Source organism: Egretta garzetta, unplaced genomic scaffold (assembly GCF_000687185.1).
Source record: "Egretta garzetta isolate BGI_Z169 unplaced genomic scaffold, ASM68718v1 scaffold405, whole genome shotgun sequence".
Taxonomy (NCBI): Eukaryota; Metazoa; Chordata; class Aves; order Pelecaniformes; family Ardeidae; genus Egretta; species Egretta garzetta.
Window position 1 is genome coordinate 1,991,405 of NW_009259854.1, and position 23,763 is coordinate 2,015,167.

The window sequence follows — 23,763 nt, forward strand, 5'->3', positions numbered from 1 at the left end:
ATCCTCAGATGATTCAAAAGGTTCACAGAGTGTCTCTTTGACATTTCACAGAACTCTCAAAGGAATTTTCTTGCATTAGAAGCAGATATAGTGCCAGCCGATGCATTTTAAAGCACTTGATATAGTTGGTATTTTTATGGAGAGAAAATCTAGATAACTGTTTTCCTCCTGGTGTCTTGCTAATTTGAGGACCCCTAAGCACTGTGCCCCTGTGTGTTTTACACTTTCTTTTATAGCCTAAGATCTCATGAGCCTGAGCTTCGAGAAGTCTGAGATTGTAAGAATTTTTTAGTTTTCTTTTAAAGCATGTTCTTTTTAATTAACATTCGTTTTCTTTAAGTATAAGCAGGGTGGTGGTATGACTTGATTCTTTGCCAGATCATTTCTATCATGTCCTGAACTACAGCAAAAGAAGAAACCTATTGTATGGAGAGTTTAAGTACAGTCGTGCCATGTCAGATGGGTTTAATCTGTATACAGTATTTGTTTCTGCCAGCAGTTGATAGCGTATATCTAGGGAAGAGAACAGGAGAAATTGTAATGCTACAACCGCGCTGTACTCTCCTAGCATGCGGTGACTTGAGGGTGGCAGCCAGGGACTGCCCTGAGGTAGGGGTGAGGGCTTGGTATTTAATAGCTGATGAATAGACTTGCAGCACTGGCAGCATACTGGGGCAGGCAGTTCCCCTGCATAACTACAGATTGTGGGGAATACCTCTTGGGTTTTTTTAACGTCTTGCTGCTAAATTCACTTGATTTCTGTCAATAAAAGAAGTAGAAGTAACAGGCAACAGTTGTTCTTTATTTACCATCTCCTTGCAGCTTTTGGTTTTATAGAACTGCCACTTGATTTAGGTTACATCTTTTCCAGCCAGGAAGAATGCTACTCTCTTCGCTTACATCTTATAATGAAGCTATTCCTTGTTGTCTTCATCCTTTTGCCCTTCTCACTTGTCCTTTCTAATCCTTCTGTATCCTTTTTGAAATAGCAAGGCTGGGTGTTCATACAGCGCTCAAGATGAGAAAGCAGATGCTGTGTAATGGCAGAGTGATGGTTTGGTTTCTGTTCTCCTCTTAGTTGTCTGTAACAAATTATTTTTCTTTCACTGCTGCTGATCACTGAGCTGATGGTTTTATAGAGCTTTATAGTGCAACTCCAAGATCCAGAGTTCAGTCCCATCCTATCCTGTCTATTTAAAACAAAACAAAAAACCAACCAAAAACCCCAAACGAACAACCCCTAGGATTTTTTTCTTAACATACCTTGCTTAATGTTTCATTGTGGTAATGTCATCTGCTACTTTATCATCAGGTTGTTAATTATAGATGCTTTTGCAGTTCTACATTTTATATAGTCATCCCGGTGTACCAAAACTATATAGACGCAAGCTGATACTATCCCAAACAAAACTCTTTCTTGGCATTTGATGCACACCTACGCAGGAAGCAGAGGAATATACACCTTTCTAGTCTTGTACAAGTGGAAGGCTACAGGCTCCTACCTTGCTATGCCATCCGAACCGATGCCACTTAAGCGTATAGGGATGCATGGAGACATGAATGTCTCTGCTGCCAATAAGAAATAAGCTTTAGATAGAAGAGGGATGTCATAGTATTTTCCCTTGGGGGGCGGGGGGGGGAGGGAGAGGAGGAATTATGATAATGAAATACTAAAGAAACTGTAGTCTTAATGATACAGGGTTTTTTATGAGGTTTTTGCATAATCATGGATTACAATTAAAGTTTTCTTTTTCCAATAAACTCTTCAGTTTAGGCTGAAAGCATGTAAGAGAAACTCTATATGTCAATTTTTCAACTCTAATGTATTTTTGAAGAGTCTTACTTACCATTTATTTTATAAGTTGGGAATATCTGCAATCCTGACTTTACCTAGTAAGCTATTCCCTCTGGGAAATACTCTGGGAATATTTTGTGTTGAAACACGTTAGCACTGGTGGGGAACCTGTTGGTGTGTAAAAAAAAAAAAAAAAAAAAAAAAAAAAAAAAAAAAAGGGGAGAGAGAGAAAATTATGTAAGTGAGCAAATCCAAAGCTGTTCTTGATTCTGCCCTACCCAGTAGTCACTCATGGAAATAAGCAGTCCTTGTAACAAAAATTGCTTGTAATTTGAGTAGGACAAAAGAGAATTTCAGAGGTTGCTATTCTAAAATTTTAATGTATGCATGTTGAAAAACGTTTACAAGTTTGCTCTATGATCAAGCATTAAACTATTAAAATCAATTTAAGCATCAAAATTATTAGTTGATACCTTTAACTTTGAACTGGTAAGTGATCACAGTGGCTTGAGTGTACTTTCTTCGCTTTGCTAGCTGTTTAACTTTACCAAAAGGGATGTCTAGTTTTGGTTTGCTGAGAGCAAAGTATTTGTCTCTGATGAAGGTGTAATGTGCCATTGGACTCCATGTAAAATACAGGCATCTGTTAGACTAGCAATCCTAGTGATGGGCCCAGAAAGTCAGCAAGTACTACATGGTGGGAGCATGAGGACTATTAGCCGTGGGCTTCACGCAGCACAGGTTGATACCTTGTGTCCTGAGATGTTCCTGGTTTTCATTCATTTAGCTTGTTATGATTTCCAGAGGGTCCAGAGAGTTCCTTTCGATATCTTGAGAAAATCATGAAACCCTCTTCTCCAGTGGCTCTGCAGAGCACTCTGGTCACTCATTTTAACATTTTGGGTGATGAATGTTAACATAGTAAAAGACTGGAGTAATGCTGCCTTAATTTCTCATTGGTGTGCGTAGAGCATTCATTTTGAGACATACGGTATTTGGTAATTAAATGAATGGTTACCTTTAGAACGTAGCTACAATTTCTGCTGTTAGCTGCTGTCCGTAGATAACTTTTTGTGACTTTTTTCCTTTTTCTTTTTTTTATTTCCAGATATAGAACGTGGTGTCTCAAACTGGATTAAAGAAACCTGTTGATATTTTTATTTATACTTTTTTATTTTTGTATTTGACTTAAAGTGCCATGAAAAAATTTGCATATTGCAAGGTGGTCCTTGCCACCTCTTTGGTTTGGGTCCTTCTGGATATGTTTCTATTGCTGTACTTCAGTGAATGCAACAAATGTGATGAGAAAAAAGAGCGAGGCCTGCCTGCTGGAGATGGTAAGTTTTCCACCTGAGTAATCTCTAAATCATGCTTGTTTAAAATTGCACTCCTTTTAAACATTTGATTTTTCTCTTTTTTTTTTTTTTTTTTTTTTTTTTTTTCCCCAACAATATAGCATTGCATCAGAATTTAGGTGTTGCAAGAAAGTTCAGCGTTTCTTTGAATGACCAGGGAATAAGCATGTTGCCAGAGATGTATGTTGCAGACTTAAACGCTTATTTTAAGATGTAGAATTTTAAGCACTAATGTATATGAAAAATAATAAAACTACGCAACAAGCGATTCAGGAATGTAAGCTATGTTAATATAGTGTAAAGCATAGTCTAAGTTTCCACCAGTGAGGAAGAAAAGGCACTGTTAACTTTACTAGACTTGGTAAAATTAAAAAAAACCAGCAACCAAGCTTACTTGTCTCCCTGCAAAAAAAAAACCAAAATAGCTGTCTTCCCCGGCCCCTCCCCCAAAAAACCCCCAAAACCCACCTAAGCTAAACTTGGCCACTGATTGTAGCAATAAGGGACACTGAATGTTGTAATGAAAATAAATTTACGAAAATAACAGAATAAACTTGGATAAATATTGACAAATACGTGTGTTTGTACATGTACACAACTTTTTCTTTGAAGTGGGAGCTGTATTCAGTACTAAGCTTTCATTTCATCACTGCCAGCTTAGTTTTTGGGTACCAGTTAGATGAGCTGAGTGTGGTTTATTGAAAGCTAGTACCATTCATGTTGCCAGCTTTATTTTAGGGAGGTCATCATAGTTGATCACCTGGGAGGAAGGGTTGGTGCAGGGAGAATTCTCAACCCTGCAGTGTCTCAGCACAGGCATTTAGAACTGCTGGCAGCTGCTGTCTCCAGTTCATTTGCAAAACATCTGATTTGGTAGCATGGTGTCTCTGCCACCAGAAAGACTGCATCTGTAGGTTTCACTGCTGCTTGTAGGAAATTTGTGCAGTGAAGCTCGATGTTAAGTCTGATCAGACAACTGTACTCAAGATTAATTAATGGTTTCCATCACAAAAAACTTTTTCACCTGTTGACATCTGGTATGGACAACTTTGACCTCCCTAGGAAATTTTCTGAAATGTTTTAAGAACAATGTTGCTCTGCTACAGAATAACACTGGGGAGATGTTTAGGAAATGTTAGTTTTGTTTTGTGTTGTTTTTCCCCATGATGAAAACAGGCCAATAAATTTCCACAGAGAACAGCAATGTGTAGGAATGCAGAATTTCTGTGCTTAGTAGCTCTGAACTGTTTTTTCCACAGCTGCATGCAAACATTTTAGGGAGGTTCTAGTTCACCTAAGTTTTGCAGAAGGGACTGAAATTTTCAATTGCTTGCCTTTCATCTTTTGTGTTTCTTTTTCAATAAGTCGAAAAGAAAGTGAAAAGAAAATGAATTAGGGTTATGTAGAAAGTTTGTCTTTTATAGGAGCTCAGTCTTTTCTCTCTCTTTTTTTTTTTTTTTTTTTTTTTTTTTTTTTTTTTTTTTTAGGGGGTTGGGCAATTTCCTTGAGGATAAGACGATGACTAATACTGTGGTGTTAAGGAATGGATCCACTTTTTGGATTCCCACAAAGTTTTTACATGATGCTAAGCAGATAACTTATGCCAGGCTGCTTTAGAGCCATCTTGCAAACAGAATTTTTTTTGTTGTGGGCAAACAGCAATTGAAGTCTCAGAATATATCAAACTTGTTTTGATATATTGATGGTGTTGAAAATTTGGATGACTTTACACAAAGTCATTGGGGGATCCTTCAGGTGAGGGAAAATCTGTAGTTTTTAAATATTAGTATTATGACTTTCCTTATGCAACATTAGCTTAACTTAGTTGAGTAGAGTCTTCATTCTGGCCTTTTCCTAACCTTTGTGTATGTTAAAATCCCTGATATCTTTTTAATATCTTATTGGCTTTTAAGCAGACAAACCAATCAACCTCAAACCAACCAAGCAAAACTTTGTGTATAGTTTGGTACATTTTTATTGGTTTTTTGAACAGCTGACTTGTAGTAAGGTATGTGCAGAAATATGTCTGATAGAAACCATGGTTGTGGTTGACCCTGTGATACTTCCTTTAAGCCTGGTTGCATGCCTGATCTTAGATATTCTTACTTGTTACAGTAGTTTACTGATTTGGAGTCTGTAGTGGATTTATGCCCACTCAGAATGCCTAGAATCTCCCCAGATAACATTGAGGCTATTTTTTCTGTGAAGCTTTTATCAAAATCTGCTCTTTCACTCCACTTTTCCCCCCCTATTCATTTCCATAATTGATTTAGTTTTCTTGATTCAGCATAAATTATGTAAGTCTTCTGAATTTAATAGTCTCTTCATCCATGTGACTCTGGTATATAGCTTCTCTTTGCAATTCGTGGAAGAATTCCATGTCATTTAATGAACCTACTTGTCATGTGAGTAAGTTTTTCTGAAGAATTTGTAAGTTTATTTTAGGCTGTGCTTGCCTAGTTGGAAACATTAGTCTTTAGAAAAATGCCTAGTTGGAAAAATTAGTCTTTAGGATTTTGAGGATAATTTTGGACAGTTCAGGCTTTCGTGAAGTTAGAAGGATGTCTTAGGTTTTTAATACAGAAAATGGAGGGAATTTCTTTTTCAGAATGAGACTTAGAGCCATGGTCTAAACTGCCTTTGGGAAAAACTTTCTCCTTGGTATTGATGGCACAAGATACTAGGATCTTAAATCATGAGCTTCAGCTTGTGTGTCTAATACTGGATTGTATGTATACTGCTGTTATATTTTACAAATTGCTCAAAATAAGAAATAATAAAGGAATGTGAATCTGTGGAAAAAAAAAATATCTGTACATGATACAGTACAGGAACTGGAAGATGAGTGGGATAAAGGTCTTTGTGTCTGCTATCATAGGGATTGAGGGTTGGTAGTTTAAATGATGTGCATGTGCAGATGAGGAGACAAAAATTGGAAAAGGTGCAGGCACGTACCAGGCTGTAAGTAGGAGAGCTGGGGTGGAGATGTTTGGGAAAAGGGGGCCTGGCATGGTGTCTGGGTAGTACAGGACTGGGGTGAACTAAAGCGATACCAGAGGAGGGATAGCTGGAATCTAGTGACTCTAATTGTGTGGGATGACTTGGCCGTAGCGTTAAGCCTTTGCCCACTCCCTCGACCATGACAGAAGACCACAGTAGTAGCTTCAGGAGGTAGCCTGGGGAAGTGGGATCAGAACACACAGCAGTGTTGATTCCAGCATCCATCCGTGGGAGCTGGGTGGGAGCCAGTGGATGTCCTGGTGGCTGCTGCTGCTCTTTCTTCACCCCACCATGACTACTCCAGAGAGGGGGGAGTAGGTCAGGGGGAAGCTCTCTCCAGCGCCTAGCTCTGAGGGTGTCTCAGCTATTCTGAGCTACCCAGCTGACCTGGATGGCGTACACCTCTTGCCCAAAATGTCCCAGCTGATCTTTCTATTGGCACATCTTCTGGGTAGTGGTTCCCTTTTGGTAATTACTGATGGTTCATCAGTCAAATTCACAAAGAGTAGCTGATGATGGAAGGTCATTGCTGTAAGTTTAAAGATTTTTATGAGCTGGAAAGAAAATCACTGAACCTTAGTAAGCATCATCTGTGTAATATAGTAGTTTTTTCCAAACATGAAATTTCATAGGGTATCTAGTTGAACACTGTTGTTTCCAGATGGGGATTCGGCATTGCAATGTAGACTTCACAGCCTAGAATAGAACTTGGATAAGTGTAAACAAGTTCTAACTTAAAGAGTTCATGCTGTTCTCCAGCAATACAAAAAGGGACCGTTCCTGTAAACAGAAAATGTCCAGGTAGTACTGTGGTTTTACTAATAAAGAGGGGGTTTTGTGTGTAGCTCTTATTTCTGTAAGAATCCTGTATGTCAGCTCTGAGGTCGACTTAAATGAAGATCAGATGAGTCCTTCCGTACCTCCAGTTGTAGGCTTCTTAAAGGTATGACTGCAAAGGAACTTCCAGATTTAGCACTTGATGCAGTTTCTAAATAAACTTCCAAAGTCATCCTTTTTCCCTCTTTTTCCCCTCAAGGGGCATTCCACTTGTGTAATAATTAGAAGCCCTGCAAAAAAAAAAAAAATTAAAAATTCTTCAGACCTAGGATTGGTTTTGCAAGAGTCTTGGGATCTCAGCTACTTGCTATTTACAATCTTTTCTTGGGGCAATGACAAATTTAAACTAGGACCAGTCATTTTTGTCAAGTGCCAATCATGGCCTTGTGTTCTGAATTTTGAGCTCATTGGTAAAGATGGAATATCTAAGTTGTGACTCAATTCTGAGTATTCTCATCTGCATAAAAAAATACTAAGAAAAGTGAGCAAGTTCAATATATCAAACAGATTTAATTCTTGAAAATAGGAACTGTTCATCATAAATCAGGCTGAGGTGTATGTAAGAGACAAAACTTCTCTGAACTTTCTCACCTGTCAAAGCAGGTGGTTCCCCCAAAGGTGACTGGACTTGGTGTTTCAGTCAGTTTTACCATTGTGGTGGCCCCTGAAGACATGTGAGGGAAGAATCCATCCTGCTTTCTGGCTTTAGATGGTCTTAGATTTTCAAGTATCTGTTTTTCATCAGGCATGTTGCCTGGTAAAAGGAATTTGTAGTCCATAGTCCATAAAGAGTTTCTGACTTTTAATGAAGATCTGGAAGAGATCGAGCCCTGTTTGAAACTAATGGTTTACTGATGCAAATGAGAAATATCTGAAAAAACATTACTAGGTTTCCAGTATGGTCAGGTGATCATTAAGTCATTCGTTTAGCTCTGAAAGTGTATCTGTAAATTAAATTACTGTTTGTTAGAAGCATGTCATCAGTACATGCCTACAGTCCTTCAGAGGAAATATTTTTTCATAGTTAACTGACAAAAGAGCACTGCAGCTTGAATTTTTAATAATGTGTATTAGTCATTTTGGGAGAATGTTGTTGGTTTGTGTTGATATGAATACTCCATGCTTTTGTGGGAAAACAGGTTCCTGTAAATGCAGAAACCTGAGAGAAAGTGGTTGACTCTTCTTAGAAGGTCATCTCTCTACTTGCACACCAAGCTTGCCTGTCTGTGCCTTTAGTGAGTTCCATAAAATATCTGTGGATCTAGTTAGCTGTTGCAGGATTTTTCTGCAGAAGAGAGTACTTTATTTAGATAGAATGTGTAATCAAGTACTATATATTTGCTGATGAAATTTAAAAACTCAACTGATTAATTTGTGGAATTTGTACACCTGGATCCAGCTCACTGATGTGCTAAACTAGTATCTAACAGCAAGATCTGCAGATGCAAAAGATGAGTTTCCAGTTAATTTAGCTGTTCAGTTTAAGTGATTTAGTCAAAGTTAAGAAGCAACTGGAAGTATGAATGAAACAGGAAATTATTTTTTCTTCTAAATAGCAAATATGGTAGGATAAGATATTCGGTCTTATCAGAGAATGCTGGAAAACATGGTGAATAATTATTTAACATAACTATATTCTGATGGCTTTTGTTCAATCATTTTAGGAATGTTGAACACTCATCATTTAATAATTTTCTGTCCAAGTGAACCTTTATTCTAATTGCTATACACTTAATTAAAATAGTTATAGCCTACATAATAAAACAAAGCTGAATATATAAAACTAAGCCTAAATAATTGCCTTATTGTATACCATACTTTTATGATGATTACCCCCCCAAGAGGCACAAATTCTAGTTTAAAAGGTTATGCAATTGCAAATCAGAAAGTTTTGATGTGGGTTCTACCGTATTTTCTTAGGAGGCAAAGATGCAAAGCAAACTGCTTGCTCATTTTACCCCATGGTGAAAACAAGCACGTAAATCAGTCAGCTCTGGATCTGCTTGGACATACTGATTCTGTGAGTGGCTGGCTGGCAACTTCTAGTATTGTATAGCTCAACTTCCAGTCAAGGGGAGTTTGGTGAAAAGAAAGCATCTCTGTGGTGGGAGGATTTTCTCTGCTAAGTGTTACTGCGTTAATGCAACTAGTGCAGTTGCTTCAGGTACTTGAAAATGAAAGTTTCTCAAGGAACACAGTGTGTTTGTAACCGATTAATGCTAAATGCAAACTAGCAAAACGTTTCGCTTATTAGTAAGTATATATTTTAAGTCTTAGTGTTTCAGCAAGGATTGAAGGCTTGGGCTTTTTTTTATTTTATTTTTATTCTTTACATGACTATTTGCTCTTAATTATACAGTGCTGTGCTAGATGGAAATTAAAGATAATTTGAAGCTAGGCTTATTACTGAGGGCTTTGGTGCCTTTCTTTTAAAATACTTTCTGTTCCTCTGTTTAGACCTTAAGCTACTATTTTTTTAAATTAAAATTTGTACTGAATTTGTAAAACAGTAATATATTTAAAATTCAGTATTCGAACATTTAAAGCATTTCAGTTCAGGAGAAAAGTAAATGGGTATTTGTAAAGAAAATGTAATGTGGTTTATTTAATGTTTTGGTTTTTCACTTCTTTTGTTTAAAAAACCCAAATAATTCATGAGTCTGGATTCCTTTTCTCCTCCCCTCTCTCCCTCATCAGTTTGATCAGATATTTGATATTTAAGACTTCTTTGGTTTAAACATGTCAGGTTTTTGTTTTGAGTGCTAATGTAAAGTCCAAAATGTAATTAGGTTGATTAAAAATAATGTTAGTAAAACCAAGAGAAATTATTTCTAAACTGAAAATGCCAATGTCATTCTGTCAAAATAAAAATGTGGAAATAAATGTAAAGTTACAGTTTTACTTTAATATTTAGTAAAATTGCTGTAAAGGAAAATTCAACTTTGCCTGAAAAGCTTGTGTGTGCAAGAACAATCTGGGATAAAAATACCTCTTGTTCCAGAACTTTAACAGTAAAGTCAGTTAGGATGTGGTGATGGATGGGTATAAACGCTTACTATTTTTTTCAGATGAATTGTGATGTCTAAGAGTAGCACTTAACTACTTCTGTTAAATTCCCGAATATGAAGATTTGTTTTTACTTCCAAAACCTGGTGGGTTTAGAACTCTGTTTTAAACAGGAACACTCCTACAGTGTAAAATAAAGTATAAACAAACAAAAGCAAGCATAAAAGTAGTTACCAATATTTTATTTATTCTTAGTTCCAGAACCCATACAAAAGCCACATGAAGGACCTGGAGAGATGGGGAAGCCTGTGGTCATTCCGAAAGAGGAGCAAGAAAAAATGAAAGAAATGTTTAAAATAAATCAATTTAATTTAATGGCAAGTGAAATGATTGCACTCAACAGATCTTTACCTGATGTCAGGTTAGAAGGGTAAGTGCTATATGTTGTATTAAAAATGTACTCTACTTAAATGAAGAATGTGCAGTGTGATCCAAAACAAGAGTTCAGTTCTGTAAGATATTACTGTTGAAGTGAAAAGTAGGAGGATTTCCTGTATATATGGTACTTGCTTATAAAGTAAGATTGAGCAGCAGAAACCAGTTTTCTTCAGAGTTACTTAACTTGCAATCTAATTACAAGTATGAAGCCTGTACAGGGAATAGAAATTAATTTGGTTGAAGGAAAACAAAGTTAACTTAAGACTTGTCATTTCAGGAAAAAAATTACTTATTTGAAAACTTCATGCACTGCTTGTAATGAGGCAGACTAAAATTCTGCATTATATAAAATAGAAAAGATCTGATGATGAAAAAGAAATAATTTAAAAATTTCTTACCTCATGAAATGTGCAAAGCCTCATTTAGATTACATTATAATGTTTTCTAATATTCATCTGGTTTGTTTTTGATCTTGCCTCTGATATATTGATCCTTTCAGAGCTATTTGAGCCGTAAGTAACTAAAAAGAAAATTGTATCCTTGTTTTAAATAAAATTAAGATTGCTTTACTCTCCTGGGGCTAGTCTGGCAGGGTAGCTGATGGCTGCCCCACAACCACTCTTGTTTGTGCAAGGAACTCTCAAGTTAAAGCTCACGAACCAAGATTTTTCCCGATCAATTATCTGCATTCTCATGCAAGAATCAAATGCTACAGAAACCCCATTTCTTTAGAAGCCCTGCTGTTGCTTCTGTATACACAAAGCCTAGCTGCTGGATTAATTTGTTTTCATTTCCTACCTCAGAAGATAATATCAGCAGAATGACATGAAGCACTGACTGCGTTTCATTTTTAATGAGTAATAAAGGGCTGGTTTGTAGATACCTTCATCTGTTGTAATGAATGTGATTCTGTGTAGCCTGTGAGTTCCTAGTAGTGCTGGTGTTCTTAAAAAATTGAGCCATATATTTTTCAAAATATGATTTCATAAGTTTGAATTAATGTAACTTTTCAATGGATTTTCAGATATATTATTAGTCAGCTTTTACGGTCACTACTTGCCTGTTTTGCAGTGTAGTGGAAGAATGCAAATCATGAACTTGCAGGGTTTTCTTTCAAAACTGACAGATGTTGTTTGAGGGGTGCTGGTGGTGGTTTAGATCCTTTTCCCTCATGTTATCACTCTGATTGTGGTTGTAACCTGGTAATGGAACCATGCAGATTTGTATGTAGTATCTGTCCTTTTTATCTCACACTCTATAGGATCAGAAATTGCCTCACTGTAAAGTGGTGACTTCCACCAGGGAAGAACTTAGAGTTGACATTCTCAACTTATTTTTAGCTGTGAGGAAAATCATGAGTTTCATTGGAGATTTTTGTCAAAGATGGGATGCTAATTTGGGGGGATTTCTATATGTTTTTCTGGAGAGCTGGATGGAAGGAATTAACAAAACTTTGGGGAAATGATAGTTACAACAGTTGGTTATTTGGAAGGTAAACATGAGTAATTTTTCATTATGACCCTGAAGTATGGAAGAAACTAAGTAACATCATCTGTTTCTCAGCATTTGCATTGGAAAACTTGCATGTGTATAGACATTTTTATAGTGTAAGTACAAAGATAAGGAAAAAAAAATGTGTATCTAAAAAGCTGACTTAATCATAAGCTTTGTGAAGTCTAGACTTTGAATTAACCAAAAGTGGAAAGAAAAATTGTTGTAAACTATTAAAAATTCATTACATAAGCATCACTCAAGCTTTTGTAGAAAAATGAAATTGTAATTTTAAGATCAAGTTGAGCTATAGGAATTTTTTGGCTTGCACACTTGGCCGTGCTCCGCAGTTTTTGTGTTGCGTGGTAGGGTATGCATTATAAATTTAGCCATGTTTCATTTGTTTCTGTTTTCCATTTGTATGAATACAAATACTGTCACTGCACAATGTGTGTGCAAATCGCATCTTAGAATAAAAATTTAGGTAAGTTCTCAGGGCAGAATTGGATTCTCTGTTTTTGTAAATTGCAGCCAAATTTAATATTTATTTGCTGTATGCATTTTTAGTAGATTTTGAGAGAGAAATGGCCCCCAAAAAGCTCCTCCTTTTGTCATCTTTTCAGTATGTACTCTATATGGTCACATTCATTAAGAAATTGGGGAGTGTGTTAACATTTTACCAGCAAATTTGAGAACAATATTGTGTTTGCAATGCAAGAGTATCTTAAATCTGTATGTGTGGATTAATATTACTTTCCAAGAACACTGTAGCCATTTTCAGAATTGTAAAAACTATAAATATTCTCCAGTGTCATATGTATGTCTTATGAAAGTATTTACCTGATTAGTCAAAATACTCGTGTGATCAGAAACACTTTCTGCAGTGTTAGTGATCAGAAGCACTTTCTGCAGTGTTAGTGGAGTTGCTTCTGTTATAACTTGTTCTATCCATATCCCTGCTAATATGGAAACAATTTGGGGAGAAGGAGAATGGGTAATTTCTAATCATTCCTTACCACACTTGTGTGCTTGCAGCACAGCTGCCAGTAGCACTTTCAATCAAGGTTTTGAAAAAGCAGGATATGTTCAAAGGCACACTTAGCTGTTCAACCGTGTAATTATTTTCTTCACAGGTTTTGTGGGTTGCTTCCTTTAATGTGTGGGGGAAAAGCTGTGACTATTTCAAGTCATATAATTCTCTGACATGTCAGTTCTTACGAAGTCCAGAAGCCTGTAAAAGTTTTTGCTAATGGTTAATCATTCAAAAGCTGGTGGAATTAGGTGTGCCAGGACCAATTTGCCACATGTATTTAACGGGGGTGGCATAACCTGTGAGCTGGAGAGCAGCTTTTGAAGTAGTCCACGCTATCCTTCACGTTAATTTCTGGTTCTGCCCAAACCCTGTCACCTGTGCAAAGGCAAGCACGTTGTGTACCCTCAAGGTCCTTGTGGTCCTCGCGGCAGCGAATACCTTCATGGGTTACGTGATCCATCTCGCATGTCTGCCTCCGGGTGCTCATAGGTTGTTCTCTACAGATGACCCACTCAGGGCATCATGTTTATGTTTTGGCCAAGAAATCTTGTTTCCTTACTAAAAGAACAAAAATGTGAGCTGCTTTAATAACTTCTAGGGACTTCTCCAGTGCAGGGAACTCCTCGGTATGAGACCTCTACAGCACTTGAAATCTGTCTTCTGCTGAGCTGTGCCCCAGCTGTATTGACAGGTTTATATTTATTTTTATTATTTGGCAGAAAATTACTGAGGTACATATATGACAATGATTTTAAAGGTATCTGCCTGAATTGCTAGTCATTTTGTGTCTGCAAGCGGGAAACATTATTCTACTTATTCTTCTTGTTGTCCCAACTAAATGATTTGCTTAACAGAAAAAACTAAACCAGAAGTATTTTTTTTAACCTGGATACTTCCCCGAATCTGGACTGGGGCATGTTGGTGTAACTAATAAACCGACAGTACCACAAGCTCTGGAGGGATGTTGCTGCAGGGGAACAAGCAGCTTGGTTTTAAGTCATTAATAGAATAATTCTTGTAAGCACATCTTATTCTGGTCTGTGAATCAGTCATCAAAGTGGGAGTTGATTCACAGTTGCCACGAAAATATGCAGCTGTGGGCTTGACATGACAGCAAAGAGTAAAAGATGGGTGATTAGGAACACTAGAATCTTGTCTTAATTTTGCCGAGGATGAGGGAGACAATAAATAAAATAGGTGTCAATGACTAAAATAGGTGTTCAGCTGTGCTTATGTGTCTTAGACCGGTATTCGGGCTGGAAAGTGGTGTGGCTAAATGCATGAAATTTGTGTGTGTCATATGACTTGGTTTTGCTCTCAATGCCGTTTGAGGTGACTTGGAAGCTGCTTTGTAAAATGAAGAATGAGTACTGTGTTCTAGGGCTGGGTTTTCTGGGCTGCAGTCATTATTTAATAATTTGGGGAATTTATAAAACATTTAAGGAGCCATTTGGGTCCCTGGTGTGAGAGTTAAAACCAAATCCTGACTTTTTTTATGCTAGAAAAGAGCATCTTAAAACACTCTTCCAGGCACAAGCGGTCAAGGCTGGAAACAGTAGAGGCGTAGCTGGGACAGAATCATGTCGTACATATAAGCTATGGTCCCGACCGCTGCTCATGAGGCAGCGCTAGGAGGGTGTCATACTTTGCAGGTTAAGATTTCTTGGAAGGGTGATGGCCTTCCCCAAGCAGACCTGCAGCAAGGCAGCGTGTGGATAGCTTTGAGATACCTTAGTGACCTTTTCTCTAAGGCTGCAGGTTCTATAGAACTTGGCATAAAAGATCTTCCTTGTCATTTTGTTCCTTAGTTGGTATAATTTTGTCAGAATTAAGGGTATCGGACATCTTACTATACCTCAGTTAGTTCCGCATAACATTTGGGATCTTTTACCTGCCTTTTGCTCAAACTGTCTGTATTCAGGAGGTAGGTATGCTGGGTTTTGAGTGGTATAAATAGTGTTAGGGTATAATCAGAGTTTTTAGCCAGATTGCTCTACATATTGAGTGAACTGGGTCTAAATTCATATGAGCTATAGCTTCAGCCACTGAATAGAAAAATAAAATGCAGATCTCTAAGACCTTAATGTTTAACTAGTACAGTAACATGGTCAGTTTAATTTATTATTGAAGGCTTTTTTGCCAAATCAAACTACCCTGCTCAGTTCCTGCTGCCAAGCTTACTTTCACAGTTGGGAGGAAGTAGACAACTTTTTTTTTTTTTCTGGCCATTCTGCTAAGTCTGCCTTACGTGAACTTTGTGAAGTTTATAGTAATTATGCTGGGCTACTTAGAGTAAGGCCTTCATATGACTAATTCTGTCATCTCTTTGCTTAGAAAGAGCTGTATTTAGATTTAAGCTTTGGATTTAGGCACTGGTAATTATATGATACAATATAATGATTTTCAGTTATGGGACTGCAGTCTGGTTTTCATACGTGTGCTTTAAAAATGTATTGCTGATTTTAAGCCTGAAATATACATGTAAGAATACATTGAAATTTGGATTTTCAGCTTCTCAAAACAAATCGATTTGCTGTATACTTTTAAGATACTACAGTTGAATCATAATACAACACATTAATAAATTTTACACAATCCCTGTGTGAGGAAAATAGTTTGAGTAAAACTGTTCATGGTAAAGCTAGAAAAGGCACACATGCAAGAGCATGCTCTTGGAGCTCAAACATGTGACGTTTTATGAGGTTTTTTTTAAATGGCAGCACTTGAAATATTTACTTCTATGTGAGGCTTGTGAAGATGTGCTCTTTTTACCTTTAATTATTTTAATTCAGCAGAAGAGCTAAGGGGGTAGTTTTATACTACGTATAATCTGGTGTAAGTGTGGACTGTAGCCAAAAGAAGTCATCTCACTGCTTCCGCTGATACTGATCTGATGTTTATCTGGTCTTGGTGTTCACTGACTGGATGGAGGATTGCACCCCCAAAAGGAGAAAAAAGTATGTTTTTTTGAAACAGCAAACTGAAGCAACGCACCCAGCAGCTGTATGATTACCAGATCTGGTGCAAAGAAGGGGATGGGACAAAACTGTAATGGTGAAAAGTGGGATTATTGCTTTTGGCAAAAAGTGCAGTTGCACCGGATTAGGTGGAACATGGAGGGAGGAAAAAAAGTGTGTATTAAAATCCCCATAAGGTCCTGGGGATTTAATAGCTCCATAAATTGTGATATTCTTTGTGAACTTTTGGTATTCATTTAGCTTGGGTCATAGTGGTGTAAAAGATAAAAAATAGCAAAGTTGTCGATATAGGTGGTGGAAGACTTCAGAAGTTTTTTCAGTGTTTTGTTGCAAGCTAGAAATCCAGGCTGTTAATTAACCTGGCATCTGTAAAGGAAATCGCTGATCTGATGACCAGCAATGTAGCTTTCAGCAGCGTCATCCTGGAAGTCTGAAAGCATGTGAGGTATTAAAGACGTTATAATTCTTTCAAGCAGGAATATTTTTTTCATCTGTCTTTTGTGGTGCATATAGCTTGTTACTGGCCCACTGTAGAATCACATTTGGAAATGTTCAATTGGCTTAATGAGTTCGCTGGGAGAAATTACCTATAAATCTTTCCTAGAGAAAGTTTAGAGGGGAAAAAAGGTAACTTTAAAAATCAGCTTGCTTCCTGTAAACTTTTTTATATATAAACAGACATATACACGTATACGTGCATGCGTGTGCGTGTCTGTATGTACACACAAACACTTGGCATTCTCATTCTTAGTTATGAGTGTCTTCCAGTTTGGATGAGCAGTCATATCCTGAACTTTATTCAAATTGATAGGTCAAGTATGGAAAATAATTTCGCAAGAGAACTTAAGGTTCAATTTCAGTCTTTGAGGACAGAATTGGTTTTGCTTCTGTCAAGAGATGCTTTCCTGTGATCACTTGCAGGGTAAGGAAAATAGTCAATTGCAGCTAATTATTTTTGTGAAATTCTGCTTGAATTCTTGTAACCACAATGGTTTTAAGGACCATTTTGGATTTTGTTTCCAGGGTCTAAAGAAGATTTCTACTTGACTCATGAGATAATGCGACCTTTCTTATATCCAAATCTTTGAGATCAGAAGAAAGGAAAATTTCATACTCTTGATGTCAGGTAAATTACGTAACACCATCGAAAACAGACACTAAGCAGGCAGGATGGAAGTGTTAAATAAGAATAAGGGATTTGCCTGCATTCAGGTCACCTGTTGTGAAAGACTAATTGGAGTTGTGATATGATACAGAAACGAAGACTTCTTTCTAAACGGAATTGTTCTGATTTGATTGGAAGAAGCACCTTCAGGGTAGCATGAAGTTTTATTGCAACCTTATCTGCAGTGCTTTCTCTTTGTGTGGCCACAAGTTAAAACTGTGGTTGTATGCAAAGTTTGTGCACTGAAAAGTGGTTTGGCATGTTACGACAGTCAGTGATTCCATCTTTCTCAGAAGTATTGCTTTTAGCGACGTTTTTTTCAGTGTGAAAGCTAGATCTTTATCCAGCTTGATTGTCTTCAATTTGAAGGCTTGGGGTATTCTTAAAATTTATGTCAGAAACAGATTTATTAACACCCTCGTTTGTGATGAGATCATGAGGCTGCTGCTCATATCCAGGAAAGACTAAGTCAGTGTTTACCAGAAACACACCACTTGACTTGAGTGCTGGTGGTTCTTGTTGTAGCGTTTTGACACTTTCTGTGCCGCCCCTACTACAGGGCGTTATCCTCTGATGGGAATGTAGGTCAGTCTCAGCAGCTTCAGGGTGAGTCTTGAGTCTTATTTCAAAACTGTTTTCATCCATGATTTAAGTGGAGAGGAGTTTTCACATTGGGCATAGCTGTGCCTTCGCTTTATTACATTAAGTTTACTGCCGACTGTAACTTTGGACAGGTAAACAATGGAGTACTGACATTTTATGGCACTGCAGTGATATTCATCAGGTATCAGTAATTAAAGCCTGAGGTTTCATGAAAGGAGTTCAGATTTTCTGATTTTTCTTCTCTGTCAATCTGGCATTAACTTTGGTAAACTCAATAGAAAATAAATACGTATCTTCAAGTCTAAGGACACTGATGCTTACTTCCAGAGGTTCCAATATATTTTAATATCAAAGAGTGTGCTATTTGTACTGCATCAGTAATATTGGACAGATTTATTACAGGGGCTGTGCTGTGCAGCATTTCTCAAAACTTCAGCTCTACTGTGATTTTCAGTAAGACTTGGATTATTCCTTTGTCAAATTTGAAGTTTTGGGATGCAGTTTATTTATAACCACAGCTTTTATTTATAACTGTTGTTTGTAGCATGCAAGATACAAGATCGTACTAAATTTGTAAGATGACTAAATCCGTTTCCTCCCCCGCCCCAATCTGTTGCTAGTACAGCTTTAAAAAATGCATTGGCACTGCATTATCATACTGCACATACGAGCTCCGGGCTGAGCTCTGCTGGGGTTTCCCGACTGATCTGTTTAGCACACAGGAGACACTTGTGCTTGCGTTCCATCTCTGTCCTTTATCGGAGTGCTCTGGGTTGTGTGCACTGGGCTAGAGAACAAGGATTGCATACGTGTTTTACTGCTGTTAACATTTTCGAGCCACTGCAAATTATTGGTCATGCCTTGTTCCATGAAAGGCCGATGGAATCTGGGAATAAAACTGACATCGGGTATAGCAAATGTGGCTAAGGTAGTGCTTAAATCTGAGTTTTGTGTTTAGGTAAGCATGAGTGGCCTCATTTTGAAAATTTCGTATTTTGAAAAAAGTACTCTGATGTTACTTGTCCTCTTGTTGCTCCTTTGTGGAGAATAACCTGTTGGTAACATCAGAAGAGGTAGAGATCTGCCCTGTAGTGTTTAGAAATTCAGCAACTGTTTCTAATGCAGAATATAAATATGACATAATCTTTCTTAAAAATTACCTAAATATTTTGTGTGTGTTTTGCCTCAGTGAATGAGGTTTTCCTCACTGTGTCTCGCTGCATAAATATTATGGTAGGGTATAATTGATTTCCTACAAGACCTCTACCTTGTTTGGAGCTTTTTTGGGGGTGTGATTCTTTAGCCTATGAAACAAAAGTATGTAAGAGCTACCAGGATATTAAATCCCATTTTATTACATTACTTTCAGAAGTGATTTAGTATGACATTGAAGGGTGTGCAAGCAGATCGCTGCTAATATTGTAAATATTTGTCTTTCAAGATATGGCAATATTACACATGTAGCACTCAAGATTACGTTTTAGGAATAATTTTAGGTAAATTGATCCATGAATACAATTTCATAGTATTGATAAAATGCCAAGTGCTATTCTGTAATAAGATGGCTGCACAGTTGCATTTTTTAAGGTAATATTTAAAGTGTTCATGAAAGTCCCCACTGTAGACTGAAAGAGGTGACGTTAGGATAGTGAAGGGAGGTGTCCCGAGGGCCTGGCGCCTCTGCGTCTCTGGTGCTGACGGTTAGAGTGGGTAAGCCTTGTGGATCTCAGCACTGGGGACTGAGCAGAGCAGATAGGTATCAGAAGAATTTCACCTTCTGAGGAATTCAGATGCAGGATCTTGTAAAATCACTCAGTAGATTTCTTCTGTCTCTGCAGTGGCAAAGTAAGTTTTTCTCATTTCTTTGCTGGCACGAGAGAAGAGAGAAGCTTCCAATTCTGCCAGATGTGAAGGGAGGGTTGAGAATTTATGGTTGTGCTGAAGTAGGAAGCACAAGATGAAGAGTTGTCTTCTTTCCGTGCAAGATTGTGCTGAAGCAGCATTTAAACTCTGAGATTTAATAGCTTAATTTTATTTGGACCGAATTGCCTTACTTGATGTCTCTTTTAGGTTATTTTTGTAATGTCTCCTGTGGACTATTTGTACCCTGGGCTGAAAGAGAAAAAAGCAAATCAGTTTATTCAGAAGCTCTTCAGATGCATTTGAAGTAGCATCAGGTAGTTTTCAAGTGGCTATAGAAAATCCATTTAATAAAATTCTCCTTGAGATTTTTTTTTTTTCTAAACATCTCCGTATCTAAAATGTGCAGAGCTTCTATATAAGATTCAATTAACAACTTCACAAAAAGTCACGATGATGGAGAAGCATAACACAACTCATAGTTGCTTTTGGTCTTCCATTTTTAAAATTTTTGTAGTGATTTAAAACTTTGAAATCAGGCTACAGGGTGCTGGGGACGACAACTTGTATGTATTTTGCTGTCACTGTTTTTCTTTAACAATGTTATACAAACGTACGCTAGGATATATCCTCCTTCCTTCACTTGTACTGCATTAAACTTAAATTCAAGTCATGAAGGATTTTGACCTGTTACACTGCCTTGTGCTTTTGGGGAGATGTGGACCTAGGAGTAGCCATGTGGTTATAAGGGACCAGGCCAAAGTATTTTGAATATATGGTGCAAAATTGCAAAAAGGTGAAATTCTGTGAAGAACGTGTGTGAGCATCTTACAGAGGTCAGAGCAGAGTCATGTTTTTATAGTCCCATGGCTCCTTTGTAAAACAAGTTTTGAAAGTATAGCTTGTAAACCTTTTTTTATTTTTTTTTTTCTGAAATCTGATTTTGATGGCATATTAAAGATGTTGGGTGACTTTATTTCCTAATTAATTTTCTATTTTATTTATTAATTACATGAAAGCAAGAAATCAAATATTAGAGAAGAATACAAGGCTAATGCAGCTGAAGTTGGGCATTTTGGTGCGTAGAGGGAGACTTGCTATGAAATAAAGAACATCACTGTTTTGAGCATTGGAATGTGTACATAAGAAATGTAGACTAATCAGGCCTTTTTGTCTTGGGCATATTTTAACAATCTGGCCTAATCTTTTTCTGTGTCTTTAGGTAATAGGGCAGTAAGTCTCTGCATGCATTTAAAATGTCTGACATTTTTTTGGAAGTTTCCACAGTCTAAATAATATATGGAGTCACATTAGCCAAGAGTTTGCATGATGAATGCCATAGATTAAGGATGATGCATTCCATGTGAAGTAGACATTCTCAGCTGCTGTTTGGAGTCTTCATTAAATTACTGGAGATGGTATGCCTTCCTAATATTATGTACTCAATTTTAAAACTGTTTGAGGCATGATCCAACGAAAGGAACATAATGTATTAGTAGTGAATTAAGATTCAAATTGTCCTTAATGCATACCCTGTGTGTCATACTCCTCATGGTTATATTCTGCTACTAATGTTGTGTAACTGTTGTCTGAAACTAATGCTGTATTTTAAATTCTGTAGTAATCCATTTCTGGGGTAATTTGTTTTCAAACGAAAGACAATAAGGATTCTTAATTTAAATGTTTGTTAGTAAGGATAAAACATGAGGTACATAGAAGGCTAATGCTCTAATCACAAGTGTCAACTGTTCTACTTTATTTGTCTTATGTTCTGCAGCAATATATTCGGGGGAGGGAAAGGAGTGTGTGTCAATGTTTTCAAAATTAAACCCAGAGTTTTTTATTTGTGTGTACTCACAAAAATTTGTACAAATGTAGCTATAAGGTGTATATGTAGAAAGGCAGGTGAAAGGAGTATTAAAAATCAGATATCGTACTATTAATTCTTTCTTTTATCCTGCCTGCATCACTGGATCTTTCCAGTACAACTTCACACCAAACACTTTATTAAGAATAGCATTCAAAAATTTCCAAGCCAGTTTTGTTATAAAACCACCCTTGTGTTACCCGTGGCAGCTTTTTACATGTTGGTAAACAAGCCAGTCTAGGGTTGCTCTTAAATTGTTACCCCAGAAAAGTTTCATCTCTGGGGGTGAGAATAGGCAAGTCTCATTATGGAAAGGAGGATGTTCACCTTCTGCAGGACAGGGCAATAGGAATGCCTTGCAGGGAGAGGGGTGTCCCAAAAAATTCCTGTATGCTTTCCTCTTAGTGCTCAAAAGTTCCCTGTCAAAGGCGAATCTTAAATGTTTTGATTTCTTTATAGTTCGGACAGTGTAATGGTTTATATAAACATGGTAGTCCCTGATCACTTGGCTGGCTTTTTTTCTACCAGTTCATTGATTTGAGCTCAGTAAAATAAAATCTTCTGTAAAACCATAAAAAGGCAAGGCTGGAGATGAGCAATTTCGTATTACAATAGCAGATCCTGTGGCCACCCCAGCAAGATATTCCTGGTGAATGACACGTTGTTATTGCTTTTCACAGAGAACTGCCAACAGACTTCTTCCAACGTTTTTACAAATATTCTGCCAAAAAGTAGAGGAACAATTGGTGGATTTGTATTACTACTGTAGCTGAAGGTCTACAATCAGGAACTTATTTTCTGGTCTAGGGAGCAGTGCAGCAGAAGGAATAAAACCTTGAAAATGTCGTTTTAAAGTAGCAAAATAGGCTGAACAAGTGACAGACGTGGGGGAAGAAAATTATTTGGCTTATGACTGAATTTTTCATCTGAAATTCATAGCATTTTTGTGAAAAGCTAACTTATTTTTCAAGTGATACCACAGAAATAACTTTATCGGTTGGCATGCTTTGCAAGTTTTTTTTAGATATGAATTAAATCAGAAAACATAGGGAAATGTGCCTGCTTTCCCTGAAGATTTTATGATGTTCAATTCAGTGTGGCAAATAATTAAATTTGGCCATAATTGTATAATAAGTAAGGATAATATTGAAGACAGACAGTGCCTGATCCTACTGCTTCAATTCTCTGAAATGAAACGTGATTGCACAGAAGCTCTTATAGGTATTTCTACAATTGTTCCTCGACAGTTTTTTGGATCTGGGTGCATGTTGGGCTTTTGTCACCACCTCAGAGCTGAAATGCCTATGTTTTAGGAGAGCTGTTCTCACTTACAAGAGCTAATGAAGTTATCCAGCAAATAAAATATTCATGCAGGGAACCCAGTTTTGGCTGACATTCCTGGTGTCACCGGTTTTTCCAAAGGGAGGAAAAAGGGTGGGGATAGATGTTGACACCATGATCCTGTATTGGCAGGTTTACCAATACCTTCAGTATTGCTTTTATGTGTTTAGGGTAGAGGATATGCACTGTGAACTTCTCAAGCCCTCAGGGTCACTGCTGTTAACGTGATAGTCACGAATACTTGTTAGCATATTTAATAGCATTTAGATCAGGTTACGTTAGAGTGAATTGACTCAATAATTTGGGATCTAATAAAAGCTGTTTTGTCAGAATGAAGCTCCATTGAATATGTTTCTTTTTCCGCTTCAGTGTTTTCCTTGTGTTTGAGATATATCTCTTTAGCTTTGATTCTTAAAAGATTTAGTACCATCAAATCTTATGTAAGCTTCTGTGTGTGATTTTGAATATGCAAGGAGGAACAGATCTCTGCGGAGAACACTTAAATTTGCATGGTTATTTTTTAGAGCATAATTGTATTTTCAGAATTGGTAAGAGTACTTTATGTACAGCATATTGATTTTTCTAGGATAAAGTAGTGTTGTGGTGTGTAAAATGTTGGCTGCATGTGGGGTTACTTGGAGTGCATGTCATATTTTGCATAAATATCCTATATATGCTGTGAGGCGAGCTAAACCTGTAGTCTTCATCCTAACCTTGGAATGTGAATGTAGTTCTTTTATATGTTGGAAGTGCTATAAAGGTTTATCAAGCTAACCTTGGAATGTGAATGTAGTTCTTTGATAAACCTTTATAGCACTTCCAACATATAAATGAGGACGAACCTCCTCTTTGTGTAATATAGACAGATTATGAAATATATTTAACTCACCAGTATTATAGGTAGCATACACATAGTCTTGGCTTTTTTCCAAATGTCAACTGTGTCCAGAATTCTTGACCTCTTTTAGTAGTTGCATTGTTTTATATATATATA

At 37.1% G+C, this 23,763-nt stretch overlaps 1 protein-coding gene across 1 annotated transcript in view; it reads left to right on the plus strand.

The window, feature by feature from the left end:
• Window positions 1-23,763, plus strand: part of GALNT1 (polypeptide N-acetylgalactosaminyltransferase 1) — a 63,073-nt gene that overhangs the window by 14,601 nt on the left and 24,709 nt on the right. The window contains exons 2-3 of the mRNA XM_009639940.2: window positions 2,904-3,132; window positions 10,249-10,423. Coding sequence (XP_009638235.1) covers window positions 2,994-3,132; window positions 10,249-10,423 — 314 coding nt within the window. The 5' untranslated portion in view covers window positions 2,904-2,993. The remainder of the gene's footprint in view (window positions 1-2,903; window positions 3,133-10,248; window positions 10,424-23,763) is intronic.